The following is a 15,000-nucleotide window of genomic DNA, read 5'->3' on the forward strand; positions in this document are numbered from 1 at the left end:
AATTAATTCTGTTAATTAATTAATTTAATTGATGGTGTCCAATTAATTCTGATTAATATAAATTCTTTCTTCCTCTTTCTGTAGAGCTCCAGGCCTGATACAAACACCCCAACACATCACATGATCCCTCACCGTGTTGTAAACATGGGAGTGAACAAAAAACGTTTCAGCTCTGCTCTGACTGTTCCAAAATGCATCTGATTGGTTAATATGCATACTCCAAGAGTGTTGCCTAGTGTCTGAGAGTCATGGCTTCCTGTGGTTCAGTGCAAACTTGTGTGGGCTGTGAAGATGATAACTTATTTCATTCAAATTTGACTTAGACTGAACTGTTCTAACATGGAAGTCACAAGGTTTTCGGATGAAAAACACCTTTATATGAGTACATGTTTGTTTTGAAGATTAAAGGTATAAGAGTTAAATTCTTGGATTAACCACGGATAATCTAAGACTGATGCAAACCTTTGCATTCAACTGTATATTACCTTAAAATCTAAAAGTACATGAGAAGAACTTTAGCTTTTTTGCTTCAATGTTTTGAATCACACCTCTGAGCACCAAATACCACGGCTTGTTTCAGTTACCAGCTCACTGTAGCATGCCTGCATCCATAACCAGGTATGACGTAAAAGCTATTAATCATTTTTAATGCGAGTGCGCTGAACACTTCATCTAAAACCCTGTTTAGCCTTTTCACCAGTGCCATTTCTTGCATTCTACCCACACCTATCCATGCCAGTACTGTAATTAAGACATAATGAAGGTAATTACTCCTGGAGATGACAGTAATTAAAGAGGCACTTTTGCAGAAAAATCAACATGCTGTATAAATTAAGACTCATTTAGCTTTAGGACATTTATACCTGTTAATGCATTACTAAAAGTTTCTAAGGTAGAAAACCTCTGCCTTGAAGAAGTTTCTCTCATTTCATTTCAAGATTTCATAAAGCGTTGTTTTCAGCTTTCCACGAACATCGGCAAGCTGCACGACTTGGATCTCTTCCAGGCCCTAATAAGACTCAGAGCGGCGTGCGAGATTCGGCCCGAGTGTTCACCTGTTCGAGTTGCGTCATCAGCGTGTCTGTAGTGGGGTAGGCTGCCTCCATCTCCTCTCGCTCCCTCTTCCTCTTCTTCCAGCGTGAGGCGGGTTTGTCAGCCCCAGTCTTGGGCGTTCTCTTGCTGCGCTGTTTCTTCTTGCCTGGTTCTGGAAGGGACGGTTCAGGAGGACCCACGTTTCTCGTCAGCTGGCTGTTCACGGCACCCTGTGAGGCAAACGCAAAACTCTTTCACTCACTCGCAGAGTATGAGGCTGGCAGTGGGCTCCTCCTAAGTGAAGACATGACCGTATGCTCAGTACGACTTTGTGAGATCAATTTAGGAGTGACACTTTAATCACAAATTGCATTTGTTCGGTCTAAGATGCCAAACATTTTGGCAAATGGGTTAACAGATTATCAACTTTTAATGTGGATTATATGACGTTTATTTAACATTTAAGGTCTTTAATACACTTTATAACTGAGGTCTTACCAAACAAACAGCAGACACCAGCTTTACAGAGCCCTTAATGTCTGGCATGCCCTCTTCTGACCGCAGGTTGTCATTGGATACCTGGTGTATAAGGGGTGCGGTCGAAGGCGGGGACGTGCTCTTGTTCTTCAACAGGTGTTTGAGCAGCTCATTCCCAGAGTCGCCCTTGGCAGCGTGCGCGGGACTCAGTCCCGTCACGCCTGGGGGGGAGGTTCCCTCGCCACCTTCCTCGAGCTTCACCTTGCCCGTGACGTCCGCGCCGTGCACAGCACCTGGCTCTCCCTCGTGCCCCCAGCACTCGTTCACCTCCAGCGTCTCCTGCTTGATCTCGTGGGCTTTGTCCAGGGCGCCACGCTCTGTCTCCGAGCCCGCACCGGACTGCCGACCAAACGGACACCCGCTTCCCGACAGCTGCCACTCCAGTTCCGAGGAAGGAGCCAGCCCGGTGGAGGAGGAGGGGTTGTTTGGGTCGTGGTCCTGGTCGCCCTGCTGGTTGGCGCTGCGCGTGGGGGTGGATGACGTGTCCGACACGCATGGGGTCAAGGGAGCGGTGAGATCCGAGTGCGGCGTGGAGGGGGTTTTCACAGACTCTGTGTCGGCGTCTTTCTTCTTCCGGGTCCTTTTTTTCTTGCCCTTCTCTTCGGGGATAATGTTAGAGTAGAGCTGTATAAGAGACTGCCCTGAGCCGGGGTAATTAGGTGGCAAGGGTGTAGCCGACTCCATGCCAAACAGAGGGGCCTCACTTCCGCCCTGGGGCAGCGCCGACGGGCGAGGCTGACCCGGAACGAAGTTGATCGCATGCATGATCGGATTCTTTGGCCGGAAATTTGGCCCCATCTCCTGGCCAGGGAAGGCTCCGCTCCCGGGTATAGGTCGCCGGTCTCCACCCTGCGCGAAGGTTGGGCCGGGGCCCCCAAAGTCTAGAGACGAGGCCCCCTGCTGGGGGAACACGGACACCATCTGCTGCGGCTGTTGAGGCCCGGCAGGCTGCATGAAGTCTCGGGGGAGCTCAGCACTGTAGAAGGGCATGTGGGAAAGGTTGTCGCGACTGGAGTCTGGGCCAACACCGGTTCCCTGCTGCTCCAGCTCCAGCCGCTGCAAGGCCCTCTGCCTCTCCACCTCCTGCATGAGCTGCACCCGCTGCCTCTCTTGCTGCTCTCGCAGACGCTCGCGCCGCTCGCGCTCCTGGAAACCCTCGCTGAACGGGTTGTTGTCATCAAACTTCACATGAGGGGCGGCACCACCTCCGCCCCCGACGCCGTGGCCTCCAGGTACACCGCCATGCTGGCCAGGTGGTACTCCTGGCACCATGGCAGGTGGAGGCTGGGCCTGAGGAAGCTGGCCCGGGTTGGATGGTGGCATTTGAGTGGGCATGTGAGATGGCAATCTGGGTCCACCCATGGGCCCAGGCCCGGACGGGTGCCAGCCTGGCATGTTGGGCATGCGGCTGGGGTTGGGCGGAGCTGGGTGGGGCTGCATAGGTGACATCATGGGCTGTCCCATATGGGGTCCCCCAGACATCATGGCAGGGGCTTGGCCTTGCATTCCTGGCATGGCCTGCAGTGGGTTCATCATGGGCGGCTGGAGACCACGCTGCTGCTGCTGCTGCTGTTGCTGCTGCTGTTTGACGCGGTACTCCTCGATCAGTTCAGCGTGTTCCTTCTGCTGTTTACGGATCTACAGAGGGAGGGAGGGAGGGAGAAAAAAAAGAGGGCGAGGAAAAGAGAAAGAGAGCGATTAAGTGCGCACAAAAAAGAGGGAGAGCGCTATGTGGGTGGAATGATGCAAGCGCGATGGTGACCACAGGGTTGAGGAGAGGAGCGCGTGCTCAGTACAGACACTCCACGTTCCCCTTTACCAGCTGTGTGCGAGACCGCGGGCCTTGGGAACATGTTGACAGAACGGAGCAGGAGAAGAGAATGTCAGAGAATAAATCAGACTACGCTCCCTTCTGGGCCCTGGCTCCTCTAAGGTCACTGTGCTCTGGCGTGGAAAGGTCAGGGAAGTGTGAAATAATTAGGAGAGCCCCCCGCATAGTCAAAATGTCTTAAAGTTTAGTAGGCAATTCCCCCTTGCATCTATAGAAAATGGATCTCCATAATTACCGTGAGACAGGAAATGTACTGAAAATGACTAGGTTGGGTATTTATTGGCTTAACTGTTTACCCTCCATTGCTGTGGTCAAACACCACATTTTTACGATGTAAGCCAGATGGAAAGTCTTTATTTAGTCATATATACACGTGTACAGTTCAATTAAACGTTTCTCTTTGTGCATCACTAGGCTACCACTGTTACGTATGGGATCACCGCTCATTGTGCTGTGCTGCACACTCATGACTCTGCTTTCAGATGCATTCCTATACCTGCTCCAGCTGCTTCTGAACCACGCTCTGTTGTTCTGTCACTTGCTTCAGCTGTTCTGCGTCTTCCTCAGGAAACTCGCGGCCAGCCTTTTTAGCTGTGCGCTGTTTTGCCGAGAGGGCCTTCTTCGATTTCCTGTGAGCCCCGATCTGGTCTTCTAGAAACTTCTGCTGCATCTGTAGTAGCTGCTGTGTCTCCTGAAGCCACTCCTCATATTGTTTTCTCTGTGCATCATCTGAAAGGGACAGAAAAGTAAATTGAATGCATAAATATTAAAACACAAGCCCTCCAAAACTGAAAAATAAACACTGCTTCCAACAAATTGGCAATCGACACTTACTGACAAAACCAGGTCCGAAACTAGGGGGGTCTGGCCTTGCCAGCTGTGGTATCAGTTTTCCATCCTAAATGAAATGGTTCGTTAGTGATCTGGTAGCTAGGCTAACGTATGTAAAGTGACACAATAAACACAGGTGCACATACCTGTCCAAACGCGTGTTGAGGGAATCCGACAGCATCTGGCCCGTGCGGCGCCGGAACCTGCTGCATCCTATTCGAAAGCAAAAGGCGTGGAGAAAACTTAAAAGAAACGAACGTGAGCCTTACCTGTCCCCATCTTTCTTAGAAACGGGGCCTTCTAGGAAAATAAATCTTTAAAAGGGAAATCTCTTTAATATCACTTCAGGAATTCTTTGGGAACAAATATCAGCACAATGAATAATGGTGAGACACTATCACCATCTACCTCATCTGTGCAGGGAAACCTACACAGGGAAATGAGTCACTATTATAGTTTGTAGTAATTGGCCATACACTACAAGTGCTATAGACAGAGTATAACCTTAATGTTAAATGGTTCATGACTGTTCATTAGGCCAGTTTTACCTGTTCATGACTATGGGTGTCATTCCCATACTGTTCTGTGCCATCACCCTGTTGATTCCCTTCAGAGCCACCATCTTCGCTTTCATGATTGGGTCCGTGATGGCGTCAAAGTCTACAAATGGGAACATCACAGTGGAACCAAAAAAAACCCTGCAGTTACTTGGAAGTTGTGAAATTAATAATCTTTTGAATTCAGTTTCGTCCATTTCGAATAAATGGCACTTCACTTGTACAGGTCATAAATTATTCAGCTGACACTACACAGAAAACACTATGGGAAAGCTCGGAAGGTTTTCCATCGTCAGGGACGAATACACCCAACACAGGTATCCCTCACTCTGTCTGACAGTGGTGCTAGGAGCAATCAAGTAACTAGTGTTACTTTCAATATATATTGCTGTTAAAATTAATTAATTCATTAATTTAAATACTGTCTCCAAGATACTGTCCATGTGAGCCACTTAAGGTAGTGAGTGAAATTACATGGCATTTACAGTATGGCCAAATGAACTAAACTAAATAAACCATGGAAAACACTACTAAAATAAAACAGCTATGCCTAAATCAAAAAGACAGGAAAAGATAATTAAACACATTAAATATACAAAGGTTAAATACCATAATTTAAAAGGTGATCATTTCAACAACTGAAAATTAATGATGGTCATTAAAACACAGCAGCCTGAAGAGAGTGATCAACCCAACAATTTGTACAGATTCAACAGCTTAGAAAAAAAACTGCTCACATATGATTCCCCCCAAAGACTATATTTTCAGCTGCAACACAAGTGTTGCTTTTTAGTGTCTTCAGCAACCACAACTGCTAGGTCAGCTTGGGCCACACTGTGACTATGAATCACTTGCACGTGAACATATCATATTTATTTCCCTGTGGAATATCATCAAAAATAGCACTGGTGCCCTAAGAAGCTCTTCTGGTCTCCAGGAAGGCGTCGCTGAGCAGTGCAAAGAGCAGGCACATGCTTGGTGCACAAATGTCATGTGCCACAAGGGTTAGGAAAACAAATCAGCTTGGTTTTACTGGTAAACAAATGAGGTCACTCATTATTGTCCTAATATCTCACCCCATTGAAAGGTACCTCAATGGCCATGATTGGATTCATGGATTCAGGTCAAATGAAGAAGGAAAAAAAAAACAAAAAAACAACAACAACTGGTCAAATGAAAACTAACACCATGGTCTTTGCAAGTTCTGACTACGGTGAGATCACAATAATGATCACATTTTCTTTTTCGATTGCTTTGCCATGACCTGCATCAATAAATACCTTTACTAAAGAAAAAAGAAAATCAATCATCACTACCAATGCTGACCTGAATCTATAAAGACCTTTAGTGGAGGGAGGAAGAGAAAGAGAGGGAAAAAAATCAAAACCAGTGCACTAATTCATCATAAATAATGAATGTGTTATGTAAAATGTTAGTGTGAACATTCTTACCAATATTTGGGAAGAACTGGTCACCGGAGCGTTGACGAATCATGGCCTGCATTTGCCTCTGCTGTTGCTGCTCCTGTCTTTCCTGATCCAAAAGGTCTTGGAGCAGGAGGGGCTGCTCATCTAACAGCAGTGGTCTGTTCGACTGGCTCTGCTGTACCTTTGCTCCCTGTTGCCCAAGAGCTCCCGGTGGGATCATCCCCTGCTGGACTTGGGGGTGGAGGGTGTGGGGTACTGCCTGCTGGCCAGCCACCATTGGCAGGCTCGGATCCACTTGATGTCCCGGAGAAGCTCCGAATCCTTGGACCGGAATTTGCTGGTTGCTTGCAGTCATCATGTTGGGATTCCCCAATGATCCTGCGTGAGCAAGTGGTGCATTTATTCTGTGTCCCATTGCCACTGCAGGGTTCATACTGTGATCTTGCCCTTGACCCTGCAAGATCACCATGCCCATGTTTGACTGAAGATCTGGGCCATGGTCAGGCTGGGGAAGATCACCTTGGTGATGAGCATCAATCCCAGAGTCCTCAAGTTTGTCCTTGGTTAAAAGACTTGAGAGTACTGGGGCAGAGCCAGAAGGAACAGCTGTACTTGATACCCCAGCCTGCTGGACTAATCCCTCAAACAGATTAGACACATTCCCCTGGCTGCCTTTACTACTCAGTGGCCTGTTATTACTTAAGGGACCCCCACATACAGAAGGGTCCTGGCTGACCAATGAACCCGGTTTGGCCTCTGTTTTAATAGTGCTCTCCGTCAGCAGATTATTAGAGCTTTCCTTTGACAGGCACTCTTCTTGTTTGATATGACCAGAAGGCTGACCATCCAATTTATTCATTGTTTGTGTTGATGTACTTCCACAGGTGCCACTTTTCTTCCCAGACAAGCCCTTCTGAAGGTCTGAGGTTTCTCCATGGTCATCCTCTATGGGGTCACTGAGATCTAATTCCTCGTTGAACATATCCTTCTTGTCCTCAAGGTTCAGCTCAGGATCGGTGTAAGCAATAAGGTCAAATTTCCCAGACTCAATGAAATCGTCAAGGTGGAGGTCATTCGTTTCCAGATCCAAATCCTTGCCATCAACTGGATCGAGGTTCAAGTTCTCCAAATCATCATCAACCAAATCTTTAACCTCTACATCCTCAAGGTCCTTCACAGCAGAGTCATCCGTGTCCAGCTTCTCCTCCATCCCATCACCACAGGGTAGAGGGACGACTTCTGTACCGGGGACCGTCACAGGGAGAAGGGTCGACTGGGCAGAATTAAGTGCTTCACCACGGACCGGATGAGTGTGCGTGGTTGTCACAGAGGGATGTCGCTGAACAGTGCTCACTGGCATATTTGCTCGCTGGTGCAGGTTTTCCATACTAGCCGACACAGGCATCTGACCGGCTGATCCCTGTTGTGGTTGACCCATCATTGGATTCATGGATCGTGGTGTTTGGTTGCCAGCAAAGGCCATATTCTGCCCCGTCATGAAGCTGCTAGAAGGTCTCTGAGGATGGTTAGGATGGTCCAAGATATTGGGTGGCCCAAAGGGTAGTCTGACTCTGTTCTCTGGAGCCCTGTGTCGAAGCTCAATAAAAGGTTGCCCCATTATATTGTGCTGCTGTACTGTAAGGCCTCGTGGTGGAAAGTGTTGAGGAAGGCCCATCTGAGGGCTACTTCCCATTGATCTAGGGAGATCCGCTGGTAGAGATCTTCTCAACTGTGGTGGGACATTATCAACCATTGGCCCACCTTGCATCTGGTGGGGGGGGCGAAGGAATGGCTCCTGACCTGTAGCTCCAGCAGGAAATCCAAACCTGAAATAAACCACATTATAATGGAACCATATTATAATATTATATTGGAAAAGTATTTGAAAACACCACAAATACTGAATTTAACAGCAGAAATGCCTCACCTAGGCCCTTGTGGTCTTATGCCCACAGTGCTCAGTTCTCTGGAAAACTGAGGTCGGGGACACTGAGCCTCATCGGGAAACGGTGCCCGTTGATCCCCAAGGAAAGTCCCAGGAAACCTCTGACTTCCCTGCATGGGTGAAGGTCTCATAGTTCCAGGATATGGGGGCGGTGGGCGGCCAAACATGTCATTCTGAGGCCCAGAGTCTTCCTGTGACCAATGCATAGGAGTAACGGGTGCAGGAGTGCCAGTAGCCTCCTGAAGTCCCTTCTCTTGTCTGATGGCACTCTTTTGTTGCTGCTGTTTCAGGATCAGCTGTCGTAATCTCTGACGCTAACAGAAACAGAAAACAAGCATGTCAGAGGAAGAAGCAAATAAACTAGTTGCTTAATCAAATAACCAAATGCAATCATTTATTTGAAAGAACACACCTGTTTAAGTTTTTCTTCTGTGTCCCCTAGTGCTGGTTGCAAGGTATCCGAAGAGCTGCTTGTAGCCTGTGGGCCAACACCATGAGCCAACCTTTCCCCCGACTGTGGACAAGGGGTCACTGGAGCTTGCTCAAAGGGGTCATGAATAGGTGTTTGATTAGGGTTGGACTGTGGCAAAGAGAAACCTTCGTCTGAAATACCAGGGTGTTTAGGGGTCTGACAGCCTGGACCAGCTGGATGAGAAAAGGGATCTGGCATCCTGTTTTGAGCCTGATGACTAAACTGATCTGAAGGATGAACCATGGGGCTTGGCCTTGGGGTCCCAGGAGGTTGAGAATATGGGTCTGTGTGAACTGGTCTTGGAGTTCCAGGTGGCTGGTCATATGGATCTGATTTGGATGGTCTAGGTGTTCCAGCAGCCTGCATGTATGCGTCTGCGTTTCTCTGGCTGCCTGGGGACTTGGGATACCTTTCTCCTGGTGCTGGTCTTGGAGTACCTGCCATTTGTGCATATGGATCTATAGTGTGAGACGGAGATTGTCTGCGACCAGACGGCTGTGACTGAGAAAACTGTTCCATAGGAGCAGGTCGAGGAGTAGATGGTGGCATCGAGTATGGATCAGAATGTGGACTTGGGGTACCAGGAGGCTGAGCATAGGGGTCATGAGGTCGTGGAGTACCCGGAGGTTGGGCATAAGAATCAGCAATCTGCTGGGAATAATCTGGTCTAGGTGTAGAGGGCGCATGTGCATACAAGTCCCTTTGAGGATGTCGGTTTATGGGCATGGGCTGAGCAAAGTGGCCTCCTGAGGCCTGACGCATCATCCTGCCTTCACTGTTGAAAGCATCTCCCATTGACGGATGAGGCGTGTGGGGTTGATGTGCATAAGGGTCACTCTGCTGACCCTGAGGGAAACCATCAGGTGGTCCACGTCTCATGCCTTGCTGTGCCGTACTGAAAGGGTCTTGCTGAGTCTGAGAGGGAGGCATTGGAGTTTTAAACACTGGCACGAAGCCAGATTCACTGCTTCCTGGAATAGGTGTCAACAGCGGCCTTGTGTAAGGGTCGGAAAGGACCATACGATTGTGCGGCATCCGCTGGTAATGTTCTGATCTATGGTTTGGCCTGGTAAAGTTGTCCCCTGTTGGAGCACTGGCCAACATGTATCTACCTGGTTGCTGCTGTTCTGATACAGGTCCAGACCTTGGGGGACCAAGAGGTTTCACAAATGGATCTGAGGGCCTGGGTGTGTCTGGTGGCTTTGTGTACATGTCAGCACTCGCAGACGTTGGAGAGCCAAAGGGCTCATGGGCCGGGGAAGGTCTTCCCCTCTCTTGCATGTCAGACAGCGACCCTCTACGAGGTGTGCTTGACCCAGATGGTGGGGGACGAGGAGTACCCACCATCTTAGCATACGGATCCCAAGGAGAAGATGGCCGGGAGCCAGATGAACCAGGAGAAAACACCTGAGGAGACTGAGATTGAGATGATGATCCTTGTGGGTACTGGCCGTCATGGGTGGGAGTCTTTGCCACGGATGATTGAGGAGGCGGTTGTGGGCGCAGAAAAACATCATCTGATGATGAACTTGAGGTTGGAGTTCCAGGAAGCTGGGGTTTTACAAAGTTGTCCTTGAGCGCCGTTTGCTGTAGAGGGGACGTGTTGCTTCCGTTGGTGGGCTGAGGCGTCATAGGACTTCCACTCCCACTGTTGGTGGCATCTCCACCTGACTGTCCACTGTATTGTTGCTGGTGGTGTTGCTGGTGCTGTTTCGGTGGTGGTGGTGCTTGTTTTTGTTGTTGCTGCTGAAGCTGCTGCTGCTCATTTTTAACCTGCTCAAGCTTCTGAGTGGCCTCGATCTTCGCCTGCTGCTTGCTCTTTTGTCTCATTTGCTGCCATGGAAACAAGAAAGCGAGTGAAAACACTTCAGTTGATGAAGCCATTAGAATGCACTGAATTTTAATCTCCTGATGACATGGTGCTAAGAACACTCTCTTTCCCTCATTCTCTAAATAAGTTTTGAGCTTTTAAAAATGGGTCATTAAGCCATGCAGGGAAAATGTGAATGTGTGCTTAATATGGTGATGACAAAATGTTTAAAAGCCGTTACAGTATGTTTCTGTCCAAGGGAAAAATATATAAATTTAACCAGTTTTCCTTCTACAGCTTTACCTATTGAATTCTTTCTTTCTTGCACCTTGTAAATTTGTCTACTGGTTCTTGGCAGATGAATGCCAGAACTGTGCCTCGCCTTGGGATCTTACCAGAGAATTTTTTCCACATCCTGCAGCTATAGTTGCCTGGTTGGAATGTCCAAAAAGGACGTCTTTATTTGTTGATTTTATGGCTTTGCTTTTTGGGACCTTTTCCTGCTGCTTCTTAAGGGGTCCCCACATCTGACTTAATTCTCCCTTTTCAATGCAAATTAAGAATTAGTACACTGTACGGCAATCCCAAATGTAAAGAAAGAAATGACCACTCAACCATGCATAACAACATTCTCCTATAGGCCATGATCACTGTACATATAATACTCATCATGCATTGCTGAGTTAGCCTTATTATGAAACTTTTAAAATAGTTTTGATATCCACACTAAAATATGTCTTAATGGTTAGGACTGAGGTACTTTATAATCTAGCCCATGCACATGGCCTGCGACTCTAAAACCATAATCGAATTGGTGCGGACACTGATCAGAAAGAACTGAACTAAGGCCTGGATCAATTGACCTGACCATGAAGTTTGCTGGTAAATGCATGTGCTATCCCCTCTTATCATGAGTATGAACAGCACATGATGGCTTCATGAATTAGTTTGTTAATCAAGCTGGAAAAAACCAAATGTGGTGAATTCAATTAAAGGTGTTAGGGTGATCAAGCTCAAACATTGTATTTTTTTTTTTTTTTTTTTTTAATCCAGAGACATGATCAGTGGTTGAAAACCCAGCGTTGCACTGCCACAGTTCCCATATAAAAGTATTAAAACAAAAGTAAAACAAAAGCAAAACAAAAAACAAACAACCCCCCCCCCCCCCCCCCCAAGAGGCAAAGAAAAACAGGGTGAAAACAAAAAGGAACCCCAGGCTGCCAATCACCTGTCTCAGCTTCCACTCCTGTTCATGCTGCGACTCCTTTTGTTTGGGCGGATCTTTGAAGAGCAGTTCTGTTTCCATGGAGACGCCGGGGTCAAAGGGGTCAGGTGCCTGCTGGTGTTGTTGTCTCTTCATAGTGTCATTAGACAACTGAACTTTGTTTATACGAAGAGCTGCTCTGTTATCCCGAGCCTTTTGCTAAAAAGCAGACAAACAAATCCTCAATCTCTGAACAAACCTTTTTTTTGGTCATCATGTTTGTTTACTGTTTAGAGTATTAAATAGTTTACTGTCTGACTTTAGTAACAATCAGCATTTACTGAATGTTCACTGATTTACTGTAGGTTGGTCTTGTGTGGCAGTATTTTTGTTAAAAGTAACACTGTAAAACTATTTTCCGTTGACGTGACTTAAAACAACTTCACTTCCTGTAACAATCAAATCGAAACATGATGCTAAAATCTTACCACATATGGGGCTCTTTCCTGAGAACTAGCCTTTCTCCACAATTTCGCAATCTGCTTCACCCTAGTCGACCAATCTGTGGAGTAAAGTGCCACAATTAGTCTCTAAACATCAGTTGCACTGAATTAGTCATTCTAGGGGGTACCTACCTGGAAACTCCTCTCTTAGACTGGGAAAGTTGACGTTGGTGTAAAGCACAGGTGCCACAGTGGCCAGCTCTCCAAGGGTCTCCTCCTTCTCCCACTTCAGGGTGCTCCTCTGGGCATTAGACATGGTGTCCGTTTCTGCGTCTGCAGAAGGAGCTGGACCAGGCATGGGGACAGGAGCACTCCAGGGACCCACCATATCACTGCCCATCTGGCTGAACTTCTTCTCTCTGTGGAGATGCATCTCAAGCTGTCACGCTCAAACCATTTTTCTTCTCTCTTTCTATTTTTCTTTTTTTGGACCGAGTTCGCTTCACTGCTGTGTTTCTCAAACTCGAGGATGTGTCAGCGTTAATTTGCCATCTCGGCTTGATGAGATGACGCAAGTTCGGTCTCACCTCATGCTTTCGGGAAAAGGCATCCGGTGGATGGGAGAGAAAGTGCCAGAAACGGCACTTCCAGGCATCATGGGATTTGGAGGAAAGACAGGGTTTGGAGCCATCACACCATTCACCACAGGCATGCGAGGAAACATTCCACCATCTCCTGCAATTGAAATCATGAAAATATACTTACACCATTAAATGAGCACTGCCGGACACATACAGTACATTTGATATAGTGAGTACTTGTTACAGGACACTGTGATAGGGTATCAAGTGCAGTTGTTTAAATGGCTGACTTGGCTGGTGTCTTGTGTAGCTGAACATTTGGGCTGGCAAGAAACTAAGGGTGGCACCAAATATGGGTGGCGCACATTAAGGGTGGCGCTAAAATTAAGGGTAGCACAAAGTCCAAGATGCATTGGACTCAACTCCAGACTTCATTCAACTAAAACACCCAGTTTGCTAACTAATACATCCAACAGCTGTATGCTAACCCACATCTGATCGTGAGTCTGCAGCAAAGAGACAGCTGAAAGACACACCTGGTCCTTGGTGCGGCATGGCTATGACTGGCATGCTGGGGGCGGAGCTGGGAGGCTGGGTGAGCCCAGGTGATTGGCTGGAGCTGGGGCTGAGCACTGCTGTGAACAAGTCTTCCACTTCTTTGCCCTCCAGTTCTGTGTGGACACAGAGCATCTTTACGGTCTCCAATACGTACGAGTATAACATGATGCACGCGCAGGCACAGCCGTGCTTTCCCAGATAAAAACTAGGGAAATTAAATACTGTATGAATACCTCTCAATTTTGAAATCAGAACAGCTACTGAAGGTGTTAAAAAAACAAGACACACACAGTAGAGGTACCAACCTGGAATCTGGAGCTTGCTAAGGATGGATCCTAAAAATTAGACATGCACAAAAAATATTTTTTATTTATTCACTGTTTTGGTAATGCCTAGTTCAGAAAATTCTAAATAAGCAGTGACCGTCTCTGTGAGTACTCCCATTTCCTCTGATCAGAGTTAAACACCTTTAATATATAAGAAGCTTTAAGCTTAAAATTATATCTCGGTGGTTTACAGAAAATATCTTTAACATAGATGGAGAACTAGGCTGTGATAAACCAGCCGCACACTACAGGTTATGTTTAAAAATGACACCAGTGAGATCTACTGCACATGGATATTTAAAATAATACTTAGATTTTGCTAATTTGGTGGAGATATTTTAAAAGGTGCTTACCGTCAGTCACCATCTTGTCTAGTTCAGGGCTGAGAATCACGTCCAGGGGTTCCTCCTGCAGCTGCCGAGGTCCCCGGGCAGGGGCGGGATGAAGAGGCCTGGCAGGGCCAACAGGGACAGCCCCGATGTCCAAACCCGCTGGAGGCAAGAGGGGGTATTTAGTACTCATTAGTTTCACACTTAGACAAAGGCATCTGGGGAATACTCAAAAATCAAATCCCGTGGGGGCGGGGGTGGGGCGTGGGAAGAGGAAAACAAATTCCCAGAGCTGTCAAACTACGAGCTTAAAATCAGTGTTGACAACCAATTTATTTTTTACTGGGCCTGAGTGCTCAGTCAGAAGAAAAGGAAAAAACACCCAGCAGAGAAGAAGAGGAGCGTGAGGACTGAGCCTCCATGTCACGGTAAAATAATCCTTCTACACATTTATGTTGTCCACCTCTCCCTTCCCCTTAACTCAATTTCCCCAAGAATAACAAGAAACTAATTTGTGTAGCCTCTCCAACCAAGTGTGAAAACCACTCAGCCCACCCCCAAAATAGCCATTCTTTCATCACTTTGTATCCTGCCATATTAAAATAAATGAGGCCTTCATCAATGGAAAAAACACAGCAGGCAAGTGCAATGATTAATCATAATAAATCCTGTCACCAACATCAAAAGGAGAGACGAGGCTTAGGAAACCTTGGTGAGACCATTATATCACATACTGGGAACTAGAAACTTCACAAACAGTGAAGCAGTAAAAATATATTTTGAGATGCACCAGTTTTATAAAGCAAAAAGAAAAAGCCAAATAACCAGCTCCACATTAACTCCCCTTGGTTTAGCAGAAATATGTGCATCACCCTCAATCACACATCTCACAAGCCTGTTCAGTTCATTCGACAGTGCCATTACTCCACATGCACCCTTGCTAACTAAAACCAACGCCATACGAGCTAGTTTGACCTCGTCCATCCTCACCTCCGGCCCCGTTATCGCAAAGAGAAACAAACGGACAGACTGACAGCAGAAGTCTTTACTACTGAACGGGCTCTCCCTGAAACACGTGGACATTTCAAGGTGAGGCCCCACAAACAAAACACCTGTC

General features: G+C 47.1%; 1 protein-coding gene across 12 annotated transcripts in view; it reads right to left on the reverse strand.

Annotated features, from left to right (window-relative positions):
* The window catches only part of kmt2ca (lysine (K)-specific methyltransferase 2Ca), a 112,097-nt gene that overhangs the window by 16,998 nt on the left and 80,099 nt on the right, over positions 1-15,000 (reverse strand). For 9 of the 12 annotated variants that reach the window (XM_035530697.1, XM_035530693.1, XM_035530696.1 and 6 more), the window contains 17 exons: positions 13,908-14,045; positions 13,534-13,563; positions 13,207-13,341; positions 12,677-12,824; positions 12,282-12,508; positions 12,135-12,208; positions 11,671-11,865; positions 10,838-10,984; positions 8,573-10,465; positions 8,143-8,474; positions 6,240-8,041; positions 4,780-4,891; positions 4,378-4,444; positions 4,235-4,298; positions 3,897-4,129; positions 1,531-3,207; positions 1,056-1,262 (listed from right to left, as the gene is read on the reverse strand). In XM_035530697.1, coding sequence (XP_035386590.1) covers positions 1,056-1,262; positions 1,531-3,207; positions 3,897-4,129; positions 4,235-4,298; positions 4,378-4,444; positions 4,780-4,891; positions 6,240-8,041; positions 8,143-8,474; positions 8,573-10,465; positions 10,838-10,984; positions 11,671-11,865; positions 12,135-12,208; positions 12,282-12,508; positions 12,677-12,824; positions 13,207-13,341; positions 13,534-13,563; positions 13,908-14,045 — 7,481 coding nt within the window. The remainder of the gene's footprint in view (positions 1-1,055; positions 1,263-1,530; positions 3,208-3,896; positions 4,130-4,234; positions 4,299-4,377; positions 4,445-4,779; positions 4,892-6,239; positions 8,042-8,142; positions 8,475-8,572; positions 10,466-10,837; positions 10,985-11,670; positions 11,866-12,134; positions 12,209-12,281; positions 12,509-12,676; positions 12,825-13,206; positions 13,342-13,533; positions 13,564-13,907; positions 14,046-15,000) is intronic. The other 3 variants (XM_035530700.1, XM_035530699.1, XM_035530698.1) reach the window with 1 other exon arrangement.

Source organism: Electrophorus electricus, chromosome 10 (genome assembly GCF_013358815.1).
Source record: "Electrophorus electricus isolate fEleEle1 chromosome 10, fEleEle1.pri, whole genome shotgun sequence".
NCBI classification, from domain to species: Eukaryota; Metazoa; Chordata; class Actinopteri; order Gymnotiformes; family Gymnotidae; genus Electrophorus; species Electrophorus electricus.